This window comes from Coregonus clupeaformis, chromosome 23, assembly GCF_020615455.1.
Source record: "Coregonus clupeaformis isolate EN_2021a chromosome 23, ASM2061545v1, whole genome shotgun sequence".
In the NCBI taxonomy this organism is placed as follows: Eukaryota; Metazoa; Chordata; class Actinopteri; order Salmoniformes; family Salmonidae; genus Coregonus; species Coregonus clupeaformis.
The window spans coordinates 59,152,269-59,170,516 of NC_059214.1; the positions used below are offsets into that span (position 1 = coordinate 59,152,269).

General features: G+C 43.9%; 2 protein-coding genes across 2 annotated transcripts in view; one reads left to right on the forward strand and one right to left on the reverse strand.

The window, feature by feature from the left end:
* The window catches only part of LOC121577440 (IQ motif and SEC7 domain-containing protein 3-like), a 43,693-nt gene extending 34,655 nt beyond the window's left edge, over positions 1-9,038 (forward strand). Inside the window, exons 8-15 of the mRNA XM_045206490.1 lie at positions 2,993-3,159; positions 4,395-4,534; positions 4,649-4,780; positions 4,931-5,030; positions 5,892-6,050; positions 6,173-6,268; positions 6,349-6,392; positions 7,189-9,038. Of these exons, the coding sequence (XP_045062425.1) occupies positions 2,993-3,159; positions 4,395-4,534; positions 4,649-4,780; positions 4,931-5,030; positions 5,892-6,050; positions 6,173-6,268; positions 6,349-6,392; positions 7,189-7,650 (1,300 nt within the window). The 3' untranslated portion in view covers positions 7,651-9,038. The remainder of the gene's footprint in view (positions 1-2,992; positions 3,160-4,394; positions 4,535-4,648; positions 4,781-4,930; positions 5,031-5,891; positions 6,051-6,172; positions 6,269-6,348; positions 6,393-7,188) is intronic.
* A 2,633-nt stretch (positions 9,039-11,671) lies between these two features.
* Positions 11,672-18,248, reverse strand: part of LOC121577441 (phosphatidylinositol phosphatase PTPRQ-like) — a 51,200-nt gene continuing 44,623 nt past the window's right edge. The window contains exons 39-49 of the mRNA XM_045206491.1: positions 17,189-17,288; positions 16,386-16,514; positions 15,535-15,561; positions 15,238-15,319; positions 15,029-15,119; positions 14,878-14,954; positions 14,407-14,541; positions 14,173-14,298; positions 12,815-13,096; positions 12,539-12,662; positions 11,672-12,432 (exon numbers count right to left, since the gene is read on the reverse strand). Of these exons, the coding sequence (XP_045062426.1) occupies positions 12,395-12,432; positions 12,539-12,662; positions 12,815-13,096; positions 14,173-14,298; positions 14,407-14,541; positions 14,878-14,954; positions 15,029-15,119; positions 15,238-15,319; positions 15,535-15,561; positions 16,386-16,514; positions 17,189-17,288 (1,211 nt within the window). The 3' untranslated portion in view covers positions 11,672-12,394. The remainder of the gene's footprint in view (positions 12,433-12,538; positions 12,663-12,814; positions 13,097-14,172; positions 14,299-14,406; positions 14,542-14,877; positions 14,955-15,028; positions 15,120-15,237; positions 15,320-15,534; positions 15,562-16,385; positions 16,515-17,188; positions 17,289-18,248) is intronic.

Here is an 18,248-nt window from a genome sequence, read left to right on the forward strand (position 1 = left end):
TGGAGTGGGAGGGGTACGGTCCGGAGGAGCGGTGCTGGGTGCCGAGGAGAGACATCTTAGACCCGTCCCTTCTGACTGAGTTCCATCGTGGTCATCCCACGCGCCCTGCTCCGCATCCTCCTGGTCGTCCCCGAGGCCGGGGTCGGCGCACGGCTGGAGCCGCGCGTCAAGGGGGGGTACTGTCACGGTTTCTGCCGAGGCTGCTCCTTCTCCTTGTTCGGGCAGGCTTCGGCGGTCGTCGTCCCCGGAGTACTAGCTGCCACCGTTCGTTGTTTCTGTGTTTGTTTGGTTTGGTCTGTTTATTCTAATGATAAATAAATAAATATAATTTTATTCCTCATGAAGCTGGTTGAGAGAATGCCAAGAGTGTGCAAAGCTGTCATCAAGGCAAAGAGTGGCTACTTTGAAGAATCTCAAGTATAAAATATATTTTGATTTGTTTAACACTTTTTTGGTTACTACATGATTCCATATGTGTTATTTCATAGTTTTGATGTCTTCACTATTATTCTACAATGCAGACAATAGTAAAAATAAATAAAGACCATTGAATGAGTACATGTGTCCAAACATTTGACTGGTACTGTACATTGAGTATATCAAACATTAAGAACACCTTCCTAATATTGAGTTGCACCTGCCACCCTTTTGCCCTCAGAACAGCTTAAGTTCGTCGGGGCATGGACTCTACAAGGTGTTGAAAGCGTTCCACAGGGATGCTGGCCCATGTTGACGCCAATGCTTCCCACAGTTTTGTCAAGTTGGCTGGATGTCCTTTGGGTGATGGACCATTCTTGATATAAATCAGGAAACTGTTGAGCATGAAAGTTTCAGCAGCGTTGCAGTTCTTGATGCAAACTGTTGCACCTGGCACCTACTACCATATCCCGTTCAAAGCCAGTTAAATATTTTATCTTGCCCATTCACCCTCTGAATGGCACACATACACAATCCTTCTTTAACCTGTCTCCTCCCTTTCATCTACTGATTGAAGTGGATTTAAAAAGTGACATCAATAAGGGATCATAGCTTTCACCAGGATTCACCTGGTCAGTCTATGTCATGGAAAGAGCATGTGTGTTTTGTACACTCAGTACAACACGTTTTATACCTCAATACTAAATGGAAAGATAAGTGCGATATAATTCCCTGGTTTTATTCTGTGCTTTTCTTTTCCATTCATTTGGTAATGAGGGATATACCTGAACCTATATAACTGATGGCATTGGACAGATGCATTTTAATGGAGGAATAATTAAATTATGTTTGTTTCAGCATCGCTGGAAGAACGTTCTGGCCTGACCGTTGCTCAATGAGTGACAAAACATTTGAGACCCTGATGTTCATCAAATGCAATTGCCATCTTAAATGATTAACCAAGATCTAAAATTACTGTTAAAGAATCATAGGCTATGACAATGATGTAAAGAGTAATGTAATGCATGAAAAATGTATGTTAAACAATAAAACAAAATCTGTTTGGTTTATATTTGTATTACTTTCCATTATTTTGATTGATAAAGGTTAAAGTTTAGCATTTTTCTACCATTTTTTTCTTCAATCATCAAGTATTTAATTCTAGGCTATATATTAAGATTCATATCTGAATGCCCTCGAAACCGTGTACTAATGATCATGTATTTAGACTAATTAAACTAACTGCTCTAGTTTTTCGTTCTTCATCAAATATTTGGCAGCCATCAAATATATATAGATTTTTTCAAATAACTTGCATATATTCAAATACCTTCAAATATTATTTGTTTTTCTGAGAGGTATTCAAAATACTTTCAAATATTATTTGTTTTTCTGAGACCTGTATTTGAATATCAAAGGAAATAGATGCCAAAAGTGGCCTTTAGTTGATTCTCTATATTCGACTACCTTGAGTATTTGAAAAGTTGGTATTTTCAAATAAACTACAAAATACAACAATTTTCTGCCCAGGTCTAGCTGTGAGTAGAAGATCTGTTTAGGAAGCCTTGAGTCGCTCATCCTCATGAGGTGACCTGCCCATCGGAGTTGGTCTCATTATGATGGCTTCTATACTGGAGGAGTTTGTTCACTACAGGTCACTGATGTTGGTTTGTCTGTCTTCCCAGCTGATATTAAATATTTTCCTGAGGCAGCGTTGGTGGAATCTTTCAAGGGGTTTCATGTGTTTTCAAAATGCGGTCCAGGTATCCGCACCGTATAGCAGGGTAGGGATGATCACAGCGTTGTACACGTCCACTTTGTTCCTGGTGGTAGTGTTGCGATCCTCGAAGACCCTGTTTCTGAGTTTGCCGAAGGCAGCACTTGTTCAAGCAATCCGATGTTGGATTTCATCATCAATTAGGATATTGGTGGAGAGGTGGCTACCTAGGTATGAGAAACTGGGAATGTTTTCAAGTAGAGATCAGCTTCTGAACACACACAAACACACACACACTGCTCATCCCCAGTGTCAGAGTATTTGATGTGCAGCAGGACTCTCAAGAAACTGAAAACTCAGGAAGCTTGTATGTGTGTATTTATCTTGGGAGGAAGCTTATATATCTCTTCTCAGGATCTAAGAACCCACAAATACAACAGTATTACATAATGTCTGAAGTTAAGAAAGAAACATTAAATAGTTACTAACTAATGACACTAATGGACAAGCAGTTTGTCTCTTGAGGCCATTACAACAGAACAGCTTTCTGTCTCTCTCGGCAGATAGCCTAGCGTTTAGTGTTGGGCCAGTGACCGAAAGGTTGCTAGTTTGAATCCCCTAGCCGACAAAATGGAAAATCTGTTGATGTGCCCTTGAGCAAGGCATTTCACATGTGTGAAATAGGAAAAATATATGCATCCACCAAATTATTATGATTATTTCACTCTCTTTTTCTTTGTGTCTCTTTCACTATCTCCTTCTCTGTCTCTTTTTCAATATCTCCCTCTGCCCCCCTATTAGAGGTACTGTATGTGTAACAACAACTCTCTTTACATCTCTCTCCCTCCATCTCTCCAGTCAGAGGTATTGTATGTGTAATCCCGAGGTGGTGCAGCAGTTCCATAACCCAGACACCATATTCATCCTGGCCTTTGCTGTGGTCCTCCTCAACACTGACATGTATTCCCCTAACATCAAACCTCAACGCAAGATGGGCCTCGACGACTTCATACGCAACCTACGAGGTGACTGGCTGTCTTTGTATATGTGTGTCTGTGTTTGTCTGTCTGTGTGTTGTTTGTGTGTGAAACACACAAGTCTACAAACGGTACCTAGCTTGTTAGAGTGGTTGTGTCTTTGTTTTTGCTCCCTTTGGTGTGATTTTCTTTTGAGCCTACTGATAGAAGAAAGAATCAAAATAATCCGAAGACCACGGTGGTAAATTATGGACAGTGTGTGCCTGTGTGTGTGTGACTCAGTATAATGAGCTGCAGAAGCCTTGCAACATTTATGACAGCGTTTCTGAGCCTGGTGTTAGAGACTAGAGACACTGGAGCAGTTATTTATAGAACAGGCACACAAACACGCAGAGGCGCACAGACAATGCTTGGTACACTGAGTGAACCAAACATTAGGAACACCTTCCTAATATTGAGTTGCACCCCCTTTTGCCCTCAGAACAGCCTCTATTCGTTTGGGGATGGACTCTACAAGGTGTCGAAAGCGTTCCACAGGGATGCTGGCCCATATTGACTCCAATGCTTCCCACAGTTGTGTCAAGTTGGCTGGATGTCCTTTGGGTGGTGGACCATTCTTGATACACATGGGAAACTGTGGATCGTGAAAAACCCAGCAGTGTTGCAGTTCTTGACACAAACCGGTGCGCCTGGCACTTACTACCATACCCTGTTCAAAGGCACTTAAATATTTTGTCTTGCCCATTCACCCTCTGAATGGCACACATACACAATCCATGTCTCAAGGTTTAAAAATCCTGTCTCCTCCCCTTCATCTACACTGATTGATGTGGATTTAAAAAGTGACATCAATAAGGGATCATAGCTTTCACCTGGATTCACCTGGTCAGTCTATGTCATGTTTTGTATACTCAGTGTATATTTTAATACAACACAGGACCTATTTCATATGGAATGAGTGACAGCTGGTTGAAGGAGACAGGTTGAATTGTGGGGGATCAGGGATGGTGAGTCTGATGGTCTGGGGGTAGATGCTATTGGCCAGTCTGTTAGTTTTTAGCCATGATGCTCCTGTACTGCCCGCGTCTGAGTGATGGAAGCAGGGAGAACAGGCCGTGGCTCGAATGGCTGAGGTCCCTGATGATCCTGACATCAGCCACTCCTGCCCTGTCCTGCAACAAGTCTGAACCAGGGATGGAGTCAATTCAGTTTGCAATTCATTTTCTGAATTCCCTCTCTAGTTCCTCCTGTGTGACTGGTAGTGTGTGTCCCTGTTCCCTCAGGAGTGGACGACGGAGCAGACATCCCCAGCGAGATGGTGGCAGGGATCTATGAGAGGACCCAGCAGAGAGAGCTACGCTCCAATGAAGACCACGTCACCTACGTCAGCCGTGTGGAACAGTCCATACTGGGGATGAAGACTGTGAGTGTGTTGTGTGACTAAGAGAAAGGTAGAATGAGAGAGGGGAGTCTGTGTGTGTGTGTGTTAACCCCATGGTGTGTGTGTGTGTGTGTGTATGTGTGTGTTCTTCTGTAGATCCTGTCTGTGCCCCACCGTAGACTGGTCTGCTGCTGTCGTTTGTTCGAGGTGGCAGACTTCAACAAACCTCTGAAACAGAAACTGGCCAACACCCAGAGAGAGGTGTTCCTCTTCAATGACCTCTTACTGGTGAGAACACACACACGCGCACGCATGGACTCATGCCCACATACACCCACACGTTAAGGCATGAGTAGTGTTTATTTGTGTACTCACAGTGTGTGTGTGTGTTTGTACTCACTGTATGACTTATGTCCATTCTGTTATCTCCTCACACAGATCCTGAAGCTGTGTCCAAAGAAGAAGACTTCTGCCTCCTACACCTTCTGTAAAGCCATGGGTCTACTGGGCATGCAGTTTCACCTCTTCAGCAATGAATGTAACTACTCTACTACTACTACTCCTACTCCTACTCCTACTATTACTATTACTACTACAACTCTATTACTACTTTTCTACTACTACGACTACGACTACGACTCTATTACTATAATAATAATATGCCATTTAGCAGACGCTTTTATCCAAAGCGACTTACAGTCATGTGTGCATACATTTTTACGTATGGGTGGTCCCGGAGATCGAACCCACTACCCTGGCGTTACAAGCGCCATGCTCTACCAATTGAGCTACAGAGGACTACTACTACTACTACTACTACTACTACTACTACTACTACTACTACTACTACTACTACTACTACTACTACTACTACTACTACTACTACTACTACTACTACTACTACTACTACTACTACTACGACTCTATTACTACTACTACTACTACTACTCTATTACTATAATAATATGCCATTTAGCAGACGCTTTTATCCAAAGTGACTTACAGTCATGTGTGCATAAATTTTTACGTATGAGTGGTCCAGGGGATCGAACCCACTACCCTGGCATTACAAGCGCCATGCTCTACCAATTGAGCTACAGAGGACTACTACTACTACTACTACTACTACTACTACTACTACTACTACTACTACTACTACTACTACTACTACTACTACTACTACTACTACTACTACTACTACTACTACTACTACTACTACTACTACTACTACTACTACTACTACTACTACTACTACTATACTATTACACTGTACTGCTCCATACATAGCTAACTATGAGCAATGACATTGTCTGTCCATAGTCCTACTATGCCCATGGCATCACCATTCTAGTTACATAGCTAACTGTGTGTGTGTGTGTGTGTGTGTGTGTGTGTCCAGACTATGCTCATGGCATCACCATGTTGAGTCCGTTCTCTTCAGAGAAGAAGCAGCTGGTGAGTTTCTGCTCCCCCAGCGGTGAGGAGCTCAGGAATTTCACAGAGGAGCTACGTGAGTCCATCACTGAGGTCAACGAGATGGAACAGATACACATCCAATGTGAGCACAAACACATACGCACGCACGCACGCACACACACATGCACACGCACACACACATGCACATACGCATGCTCTTTATGCTCTTTATGTAATGATATGGTCATATCTCGTTCTCTGTAGGGGAGCTGGAAAGAGAACAGGGTGTGCAGACTCACACCCCCCACACCAATGGAGGACAGATGGACACACTCAGTCGACACACAGGATCGCCCACCGGTAACAAACACTAAGTTAGCGACTAGCATCCACACATCATGCTGTGTCTCTGAGTGTCACTTGTGTGTTTCTCCCCTCAGCCCAGCAAGATCTGTATTGCAAGACTGGCAACAATACTGTGGAGGTGAGTCACATACACACTATGCCTCAGGTAAGTGTGTCTGTGTTTGTTAGCAAAGATGCACACAGGCGAGTAGGGAGACCCTCCTCAGCTCCCTCCAGCTCTTTGTGCCTCAGAGCAACACAGCTGCAACTGGAGGGCTAGCTTTAGCCATCGGCCTTCTGCTAACGGGGACCAGTAATTAGCTATTAGCCACCTGCCAATGCAGGGTTAGCTATGAGCTATTAGCCTCGTGCTAGTAGGGGTATTCGCCTCCTGCTAACACAACATCTGCTTCCCAGCCATCATAAGCTTTTCTAAGCCCTGCTGGCTTGCTAGAAAACCATCTCCATGGCCAGACTCAGGGTTGATGTACGTGTGTATCTGTGAATGCATGCACGTGTATGACTCAAGCCCAGTTCCTCTGCTCTAAATGCCCTCTCGACAGACCTATCAGCCCCCCCCACCAACCCCTAACTCTTAGTCCTTTAGAGTTGCATATATCTGTGTTGGGGAGACACCACGCCCTAGGTGTCATCTCCCCCCACACACTCTACCCTCTCCACACACACTCCCCCTCCTCCACACGCAAACACACCCACCCACTGGAGCCCAAATTTTGACCCTGAAACGTCCTTCCACCCAAACACAGGTGTGTCTCTGGGCTGGTGTGTGTGTGTATGTTTGGCGTGCGTGTTAGCATGCGCTCGCTGCCTGCATGCCTGCATGCTGCCAGTGTGTCTAACCCACCAGAGGGCTGCTGTAGGCTGCGTTCAGGATGGTAACTCCTCATGCCATTCTCTGGCTGTTTCTAAACTAGGTGTCAATTCACAATAGGCTGCTGCAGACCTACCACATGACCCAGCCCAGCCCTGATAGGCTGCTCCAGACCTACCATGTGACCAGTCCTGACTCCACCCAACTGGCTCTGGCAGCCCCCCCGGCCATGCTAAGTGCCACCCACCCCGGAGAGCTCCGCCCAGACACCCTCATTCAATGCCAGCAGATCGTCAAGGTGATTGTCATGGACCAGAGCGGCCTGGGGCGAATGGAAGCTTTCCTCAACCAAGGAAGCCCCGCCTCCCACCACCGCCTCATCCAATCAGCGATGTCCACGCCAGTACGGGTCAGAGAGGGATCTGAGCCACCTCTGCCTCCCCCTCCTCCCCCCTACAACCACCCCCACCAATACTGTCCCCCCGACTCCCCCTGCCCCCTCTCACACACCCTGCCTCAACCCCTCCGCAGACGCAACTCTAGTGGCTCCCGCAGCCTCGTCTGACATATGACCCCTCACCCCTGACCCTACCACACCTTATCATGTGCCCTCTGACCTTTTGTTAAATAGTCATGTACTGTATTGGAGAAACACACAACACAAACACTCAAAGACAAAGATAGAGAAAGGGTGAGATGAGGAAGAGAAAGAGGGAGGTAAGGAAGTCGGCTGAGAGAGAGGGAATAAGCCGATAAAGAGAGTGGGAGATAATGGAGAGGATTCAAATCAATATAAAATCAAAGTAATCTAATGATTTAATGTGTATTTTTGAATAGGATGTAGTTTTGACAACATTTCTAAACATAGATTTTCTAATCATACAGCTCTTGTGACACAGTGTCATCTGTACATATCTATATCTGTACCTGGCTTTAGAAATAACTATTTAGGATGCACCCTCTCACCCCCTGATCCCTGACTCTAACCCTGCCCTGATATCACACAGCTGATGGAACAAACAGATCTCCTCCATGTGTGGAGCTGTCTGGACATGGAGACAGGTCACCTCAATGACATCATCAAGATCATCTAGGGTTTAGCCCTCCTCTTTGGCACACTATGTTTTGGTGATGTGTGGTAAAATATGCTAATGAGATGCTAATAATACTTCTGATCCTGAAGAAGTGAGTTCCAGAGTAGCAGGGAGTGAAGACTGTGTCTCCTGAGTCCTGGCTTACAGATGATTACAATCTGTATCGCTATTCGTAATGTCTGACTTCTGCCCTGATTATCATATCTGCGTGTGCATGTGTGTGAGAGTATGAGGGTCTGTCAGTGTGTGTGCGGGTGAAAGAGTGTGTCTGTGTGTGCTTGTTTGCATGTGTGTGCGAATACCATTGTTATATTCTCTGAGGTTTTAAACATGGGTCCAAGCCTCACACTCAGGAAAATACCAGTAATGACAACAAACTGTTCAACATTCTAACATATCATTTGATCAGTAAAAACATCAACTTTCAATTGATAATGTTCTAACATTCTATCTAATTTGTCCTGTTGAATATTCAATCTCACGTTCTGAATCCCTAAAGGGTTAACTATTACGCATTCTCACATGATTAACCTGTTCTCCACTGGACTGCATGTCACATAGGAATGTATATGAACACACACATACACACACACACACACACACACACACATAGCATTAAACCACAGAATGACTTATGAATTAAGTTTATTTATTAGAATATTGAATATGTTTGACTATTATTATTATTGATTGTTGTTACATCTTTTCCTTCCCTTCCCTTCCCCTCTCTCTGAGGGCTGTGACACGTGGTGACCCACTGAGGCTGATCTTCTTCGTGTTGCACAATATTATTAGAGTATATCGGAATACTGTATATGTGTATATAGGTGGTATATATACACTACCAGTCAAAACTTTATTTTGTACTATTTTTTACATTGTAGAATAATAGTGAAGACATCAAAACTATGAAATAACACATATGGAATCATGTAGTAACTAAAAAAGTGTTAAACAAATCAAAATATATTTTATATTTGAGATTTTTCAAATAGCCACCCTTTGCCTTGATGACAGCTTTGCACACTCTTGGCATTCTCTCAACCAGCTTCATGAGGTAGTCACCTGGAATGCATTTCAATTAACAGGTGTGCCTTCTTAAAAGTTAATTTGTAGAATTTATTTCCTTCTTAATGTGTTTGAGCCAATCAGTTGTGTTGTGACAAGGTAGGGGGGGTACACAGAAGATAGCCCTATTTGGTAAAATACCAAGTCCATATTATGGCAAGAATAGCTCAAATAAGCAAAGTGAAACGACAGTCCATCATAACTTTAAGACATGAAGGACAGTCAATATGGAAAATGTCAAGAACTTTGAACGTTTCTTCAAGTGCAGTCACAAAAAACATCAAGCGCTATGATGAAACTGGCTCTCATGAGGACCGCCACAGGAATGGAAGACCCAGAGTTACCTCTGCTGCAGAGGATACGTTCATTAGAGTTACCAGCCTCAGAAATTGCAGCCCAAATAAATGCTTCATAGAGTTCAAGTCACAGACACATCTCAACATCAACTGTTCAGAGGGGACTGTGTGAATCAGGCCTTCATGGTCGAATTGCTGCAAAGAAACCACTACTAAAGGACACTAATAATAAGATGAGACCTGCTTGGGCCAAGAAACATGAGCAATAGACATTAGACCGGTGGAAATGTGTCTTTGTGAGACGCGGTGTGGGTGAACTGATGATCTCCGCATGTGTAGTTCCCACCATAAAGCATGGAGGAGGAGGTGTTATGGTGTGGGGTTGCTTTGCTGGTGACACTGTCTGTGATTTATTTAGAATTCAAGGCACACTTAACCAGCATGGCTACCACAGCATTCGCCGGCGATACGCCATCCCATCTGGTTTGGGCTTAGTGGGACTATCATTTGTTTTTCAACAGGACAATGACCCAACACACCTCCAGGCTGTGTAAGGTCTATTTTACCAAGAAGGAGAGTGATGGAGTGCTGCATCAGATGACCTGGCCTCCACAATCCCCCGACCTCAACCCAATTGAGATGGTTTGGGATAAGTCAGACGGCAGAGTGAAGGAAGTGCTCAATATATGTGGGAACTCCTTCAAGAAGTTGGTTGAGATAATGCCAAGAGTGTGCAAAGCTGTCATCAAGGCAAAGGGTGGCTATTTGTTTAACGCTTTTTTGGTTACTACATGATTCCATATGTGTTATTTAATAGTTTTGATGTCTTCACTATTAATCTACAATGTAGAAAATAGTAAAAATAAAGAAAAACCCTTGAATGAGTAGGTGTGTCCAAACTTTTGACTGGTACTGTATATATAGATTTAATGTAAAAGGAATGGACGGACTGCCGATGTGTGTATTTATGTATTTGTACGGAGAGGAGGAAATCTATTTGTTTTTCAGATTATGGGGGCAACAGAACCCCACTGTTACCATGGGAGACAGTTACCATGGAAACACACACAGAGATGATGACATATCTACATGATGGCATCACTACATAATCATAATTAGGGCTCTGTGTAAAGGGCTATGCTATAGCTGTGATCACGCTAGCGTTAGAATTAGCTAGATGGTTTAGTGGAAAACAAACAGGAGTCATAGTTGACAATTTAGCATGTTCTAAAGCCCTAACATATCATCACCCTAACCCTAGCCCTGAGTCTGGCTCGCCTGTCCTGCACCCATCTTGGAGATGTCTTACACTGTTGAAAAGAGCAGCTGTGCACCGTCACATTTATTAAGTATTTACTAAGATATGTTTATAACAATTACAGTGTTTACTAAAGATTTCTGTTTGAAGAGAATTACATAATAAAGTAGTTTGTACTCTGCCTTGAGTCCTGGGTCCTGTCTGTGTGTGTGTGTGCGTGTGAAAAGTTTGCCTGCCGACAGTACTTAGCACCTCTGAACAGTGTCACCAGTCAATCTCTTTTGTGTTCACACAGCAAAGACTTTCGAAGTCGTCAGCCACTCAGCCTTGTTAAAATACTCCAAACCAGAAGGTGGCAGTAGCGTTGTTTGGCAATGCATATCCGTGCGTATTGCTTATGGTCTAGATCCTATTTTGTAGAAAGCCCTTGTTGATACTAGCCTGATTTGTTAATTTTTTTTGTTGGCTCCCCCACGTGGGGGTTTGTGCTTTCTGATTGGCTCAAAGTCAAGTTGTTGGCTACTGACGAGCACTGCGATTCTACAAGTAGAATCGATAGGTTCGTCGCTACCGGGTCGGCACGCAGCAGGTACCGCTTTTGTTCTAGCAAGAGAAGGAACGGCCTCCCACCTATCAGCAGTCTATCAGCAGTGAGATTCTCAGTGTGTTTCATGCTTTAATCTTTTAGGGGTGTCATTTTTATCTACTAAACAGCTCACAGACACAGACACAGACACAGACACAGACACAGAGACAGAGACAGAGACAGAGACAGAGACAGAGACAGAGACAGAGACAGAGACAGAGACAGAGACAGAGACAGAGACAGAGACAGAGACAGAGACAGACAGACAGACAGACAGACAGACAGACAGACAGACAGACAGACAGACAGACAGACAGACAGACAGACAGACAGACAGACAGACAGAGTAGGTGAGTAGTGGAGTTGATTTTACTTCTGGTCCAAAACACAGATGTGGAACACTCAGAGAAAATACATCAAATACACTAGATTACCCCACAAATACATTATACCTCAAACCCCCCAATTACAATGACAAACATAGCAACACGTGATATAAACATAGTAACACAGCGAAGCAAACTTCTGAACACAGTGACACAACACTATTTGGCTGAAGAACTTAATATACAAGAACATGATACAAGAATCCAATAAAATACACAGTGGAATGACTAGTGCAACCTGTAAACTTACATGTGTGATATATATCCCTCTCTTTTCTACCTGTGGACTTACACAAAAGACGCAGGGCTCCAAGAGGACTGTAATGGTGTGAGGATTCAGGCCAGGTAAACAACTAAGTTTCTGTTGTGTTGTTTTGACCCTCCTGCCAGATAAGGGCAACTTGTGTTCCCAATGAAGCTGGAGGAAACATTACTCTGTTTGGACTACACAATTCTCTCTCTTTCACTGTTTCTATCATCTCTCCTTCTCTTTCTCTCCCTCTATCTCTGGTGAAGCAATCCATCTGACAAACAGTCAGTGTGTCCAGGATTTGGCCCCCCATGACCCAGGGATAGATGTGTGTTTATCAGGTGTGAAGTTGACTGATAAATTCTCAGCCTTTACATCGTAGTCTCCTCCCATTCCAGCTCAACATCACCTGCAAGAGCACAAAACAGTAGATATGTGAAATGTGCGTTTATGACGTGTGTGTATGCTAGTGTGTGTTCTTGTATATGTGTGTGTGTGCGCGTGCGTGTGCTCACCCTCCATAGCTTCCAGTGAGTCCATTTTCTCCAGAGCAGAGTAGTTGACGAACCAGATGGACTGGCTGTTTCCTTTACTGTTCAGCAGATCCAGAGTACTCTGGTGTAGGAACATATACTGGGTCTGGGGACATGCATGAACACACTCTCTAAGATTCTGTCTGGCAGGTTTGAATGCACCAAGAAAACATGGTGAAACTAGATCATACTATAAAGTATCATATCCATATCACAGTAAGAACACTTATACATGTTGTATAAATACATATTTCTCACCAGGTTCTGCACCATACACATCCTCTCACTGCGTAGTTCAGCCACCAGACCGTAGATGTCCACAAAGTCATGATCACTCACGTGTTGGATCAGGTGGTCCAACGCTATAAACACTCCTGTCCTGCCTACGCCAGCACTGCAGTGTACCACTATAGTGGTGTTCTCATGCCTGTTGGCTCTGATGGCTCTAACAAACTGTATGAGTGTGGTGCTGGACTCTGGAACGCCATGCTCTGGCCAGGAGGTAAAGTTGAAGTGGTGAACCACCATGTAGTCCCCATGCTAGGGATAGAGAGGGAGTAAAACAGAGAGAGAGAAAAAGAGAGAGAGAGAGAGAGAGAGAGAGAGAGAGAGAGAGAGAAAAAAGGGGGAGATAGGGAGAGACAGGGAGTGAGAGAGGGGGAGTGAGAGAAGGTGAGAGGAGAGAGAGAGAAAGAGAGGGAGCGAGAGAAAGCGAGAGATGGGAGAGAGAACAATGTTTTGATTATCAAGAGGGAAACTGAACTTGTTTACTCTGGAAAAACACGGATTGTACAAAACATGCTCTTTCCATGACATAGACTGACCAGGTAAATCCAGGTGAAAGCTATGATCCCTTATTGATGTCACCTGTTAAATCCACTTCAATCAGTATAGTTAAAGGGGAGGAGACAATTGAAAGTAGGATTTGTAAGCCTTGAGACAATTGAGACATGGATTGTGTATGTGTGCTATTGAGAGGGTGAATGGGCAAGACAAAATATTTAAGTGCCCTTGAACGGAGTATGGTAATAGGTGCAAGGTGCACCGGTTTGAGTGTGTCAACATTTTACATTTTAGTCATTTAGCAGACACTCTTATCCAGAGCGACTTACAGTTAGTGAGTGCATACATTTTCATACTGCCCCCCCGTGGGAGTCGAACCCACAACCCTGGCGTTGCAAATGCCATTCTCTACCAACTGAGCTACACGGGGCTGTGAACTGCAACGCAATATTAGGAAGGTGTTCCTAATGTTTTGTACACTCTACAGTGTGTACTGAATGTACTCTATAGTATTCAGACCCCTTCCCTTTTCCCACATTTTGTTATGTTACAGCCTTATTCTAAAATGAATTAAATAAATCTAAATCCTCATCAATCTACACACAATACCCCATAATGACAAAGCCAAAACAGGTTTTTTGACATTTGTGCTAATTTATATATTTTTGTAAAACCTGTTTTTGCTTTGTCATTATGGGGTATTGTGTGTTGATTGATGAGGGGAAAAAAAACAATTTCATCCATTTTAGAATAAGGCTGTAACATACCAAAATGTGGAAAAAGTCAAGGGGTCTGAATACTTTCTGAATGCCCTGTATGTGTGTGTGTGTTACCCTCTCCACTTTGAGAGCTCTGACGGTCCAGTCAGGATAGATGTCCTCTGTCAGCTTGGTGATGATGATGTCCCCAAAAACTGTCACCGGCTTATTGTCCTCTGGCCAGTACTGGTGACACCGGATCTAAACACACACACACACACACACCCACGAACACACACAAAATTGGTGACAGCAGATCTAAACAGACATACAACCCTGACACTACTAAAACCTTGGTCCGGTCCTTACCCTTCCTTTCTCGTAGCACTGTGTGAGCATAGCGATGGTTCGTGTGCGAGTCTCCCAGATCATCCTCCAGAAGTCAGCCACAGTGCCGGGGAGAGGACCCTGGGTCGCTATGAACTCACTAGGACACAGGTAACCCTAAGGGGGGAGAGGGAGAATCTTATAGTCAGAACAGAGTAAAGTCACAGGTCTCCAGTTTTGTAGTAAACACAAAAGTTGGAGTGTTTAGAAATGTGATCTCTGAAAGCATGAGTGTTCTTTTTTTAATTTAGCAGATGCTCTTATCCAGAGCAACTTACAGGAGCAATTAGGGTTAAGTGCCTTGCTTAAGGGCACATCCACTGATTTTTCACCTAGTCGGCTCGGGGATTAGAACCAGCAACCTTTCGTTTACTGGCACAACGCTCTTACCCACTAAGCTATCTGCCGCCCCGTTCCCTTTTCTGTGTGTGTGTATGTGTGTGTGTGACTCACTGAGATGAAGCTAGCGTTAATGTAGTCAGATCCAGGCATGCCAGGTTCAGACAGCAGCTTCACACGGTTGTTGTTGTCTGTAGAGGAGAGAATGTGTTAGGCTGTGTGTGTTTGTTACGCTCACTGTGTGTGCGTGCGTGTGTGTACATACAGGGTTTGATGTTAGTGAAGCGGTTCTTGGATCTGTTCCAGGGAAGGTCAGCGTCTGATGTAGCCAGATCCTGCAGCAGTTTGGGCATCTCCTGGAGAGGACAGGGTTAATGCTGTCACTCTACACACACACACAACACAAATGCGCATGCATGCACACACATACACACATGCAGGTTTTCACAGGGGTCAGAGGTCAGAGTTACATACTGCAAACTCTTCCTGGAACTTGGTGTTCTCGTTGGCACATAGATCCTCTACATGCTGCAGGAAAGACTTCTTATTGACCGGCCTGAGAGACAGAGATAATCAGAATCACGTTTATTGTCCTACAAGAGGAACATCTTGGCACAGCTCACACATGAATACATAAAACAAATATGAAAAAACAGAATAAACAAACGAGATGGGGGAAGATAAATCCTTCACAGGGCAGAAACTATTACTGCTCAACACACTCACATACTGTACACATAGAACAACACACACACTCATTACGTGACTTACTTGAGAGACTTTCTGTAGCTGAGAAGTCTGAAACAGAGTTGACAGAACAATATGAGGCACACCAGTACACTGTGAGTACAGCAGACTTTACTTTCCATTACTGTACAGTTACAGACAGACTGACACACTCAATGAATAACAGCACTTCAGTAGACTAAAGACATGAGACAACAATACACATTGCCAACTGTACCAATGCAACACAGCAACACACACACATGGAGTGCTATATAACAAGGGCTACACACACTGAGTGCTCCACACTTGAAGGGGTACACCCACTGCCCACTACAACTTACTGGATGACAAATATCTCCTTCCGTCTAAAGAAGAAGGAGGAATACCTGGAGAGAGAGAGTTTGAGAGAGGGGTTAGAGCAGAGTTTCCCAAACTCGGTCCTCGGGACCCCAAAGGGTGCACGTTTTGATTTTTGCCCTACAATATACAGCTGATTAAAATGATCAAAGCTTGATGATTAGTTGATTATTTGAATTAGCTGTGTAGTGCTAGGGCAAAAACCAAAACATGCACCCCTTGGGGTCCTGAGGACCGAGTTTGGAGAACCCTGGGTTAGAGTGAGAGAGTGGAGAGTGCAGACAGCCTTGTGTGTGGTTGTGTGTGTGTTTATGTGTGTGTGTGTGTGTGTGTGTGTGTGTGTGTGTGTGTGTGTGTGTGTATGTGGGTGTTAGCAGCAGCCAAGCACATTCTGTGGGCATGCAGGTAGAGTCGTAGAGGCAGAGTGAGCATAATGTTACAGTGGTTAAACCTTTGTGAAGGTGTGTGCGAATGAGAGAGAGGGAGTGTGTATGTGTGAGAAAAAGACACACACACACAGGCAAACACACACTGACCGGTGTAGTTTCTCTTCCTTCAGCTCCAGGTCGGCCACAGCAATCAGCTGATCCAGTTTAAACTTTGTCTCTATAATCTCCGCCTCCCGGGGAGAGTAGGTCCCGCCCTCCTTCTGACGCTGACGGATCCTGTCATTGGATGAGGGACATGTCAATCACTCTGACACAACTGACTATGGCTGGCTGGGTCACCTGGGTCAGCTAGAACCATCAGCTATAACCAGTGTTAGGTTCTGACAAACAGAGTAAAAACTCAAACGGATGACTAGGAAAAGCTCAAACCAAGTTTATTCCCCACTGGGTCATACAGCTGCAAAGATAAAAACATGTTTACACAAGCACATATATTTATACCCTCCTACTAGGCGGAGTCAACTCCTTGCACATCTAGACAGCCAATACATCTCTGTTGCTAGTCAGGAACTTAATTGGTTCCTCTCATTGGTGTAGCCTCCTGCTAGAACCTTCATGGGCGTGGAAATATATGAGTGAGAGGACTGACTGTTCCTCCTCACTTCATCTGACCTGACCTCGGGCTGAATTCCTCACTCCTCCCTACTCCACGGCTGTCCTACCTTTTCAGTGATTGAAACCAGACTGTTGCCCTTTTCCCCCCTCCTTAGGAGCCATGAGATTTAACAATACCATGTTTTAACAGAATGTAAACTTTCTGCACTCCCCCTTCCTCACTCAGTAACTTTCCATACACCTAGGTCTTATCCACCCTCCATTGACCCCATATAAAGTAATCAATTATTAACATGAATAAGTGTATTTCAAGCTAGAATCCAACACCAGTTTACCTGACAGAGGCGTAGATGATGAGGATGAGCAGCAGGGTCAGGAAGAAGGAGAGGAGAACTCCCAGAAGGATCTGTTCATCTCTGGTCAACAAACCATCCACTGACAGACAGGAGGGGGTGAAGGGAAGAGAGAAAAAAAAAGCCTTTTGTGAACTAACACTCGCACTTACATCGGCGGGCTGCAATGGAGCGGGTCGAGAGCTTCAAGTTCTTCAGTGTCCAAATCACTATGGACTTCAAATGGTCCACTCACACGCGCACAGTCGTGAAGAAGGTGCTTAACAGCTTCCATCCCCAAGCCATAAGACTCCTAAATAGCTAACAGAATGTCTACACGGACTATGTGAGTGGACACTTGTATTTTATTTTTGCACTGTCTCTATGCACACTCACAGGACCCTACACACTCACGCACACTGACACTCCAACACACACATATCATGCACACACATTTATACTGACTCTACACACACGTACACACACTCACATACAATCATAATTTACGCTGCTTGAGCTCCTGTTCCTCTTATAGAATATTAGTTCAAAAGTATTGTGGAGCTCCTGCACCTAAATATAAAGAGTACCGGAACCCAAAATGACTACCGGAACCTATTTCAGTCAAAGTCAAGCACTGACTATACATATCTACCTCTATCACTCCAGTATCCCTGCACATTGTAAATAATATGGTATTGGAACGGACCCTGGAACTGACCCTGTATATAGATTCTTATTTTCTCGTGTTCTTCTTATTTCTATTTCTTGTGTGTTTTTGTTTAACAGTACCTTGTTATTTTTAGTACTACATTGATATTGATTAATGCATTGTTGGGTTTGGAGCTTGCAAGAAAGGCATTTCACTGTACTTCTGCACGTTACATTAACTTGAAACTTACTAGCTCTGACTTTGCTGATAGCTACTTTATTGAGGAAAATGGTATTTACTATGACTGAGATATGTGGTTGTCCCACCTAGCAATCTTAAGATAAATGCACTAACTGTAAGTTGCTCTGGATAAGAGAGTCTGATAAATGACTAAAATGTAAAACATTCTAATGA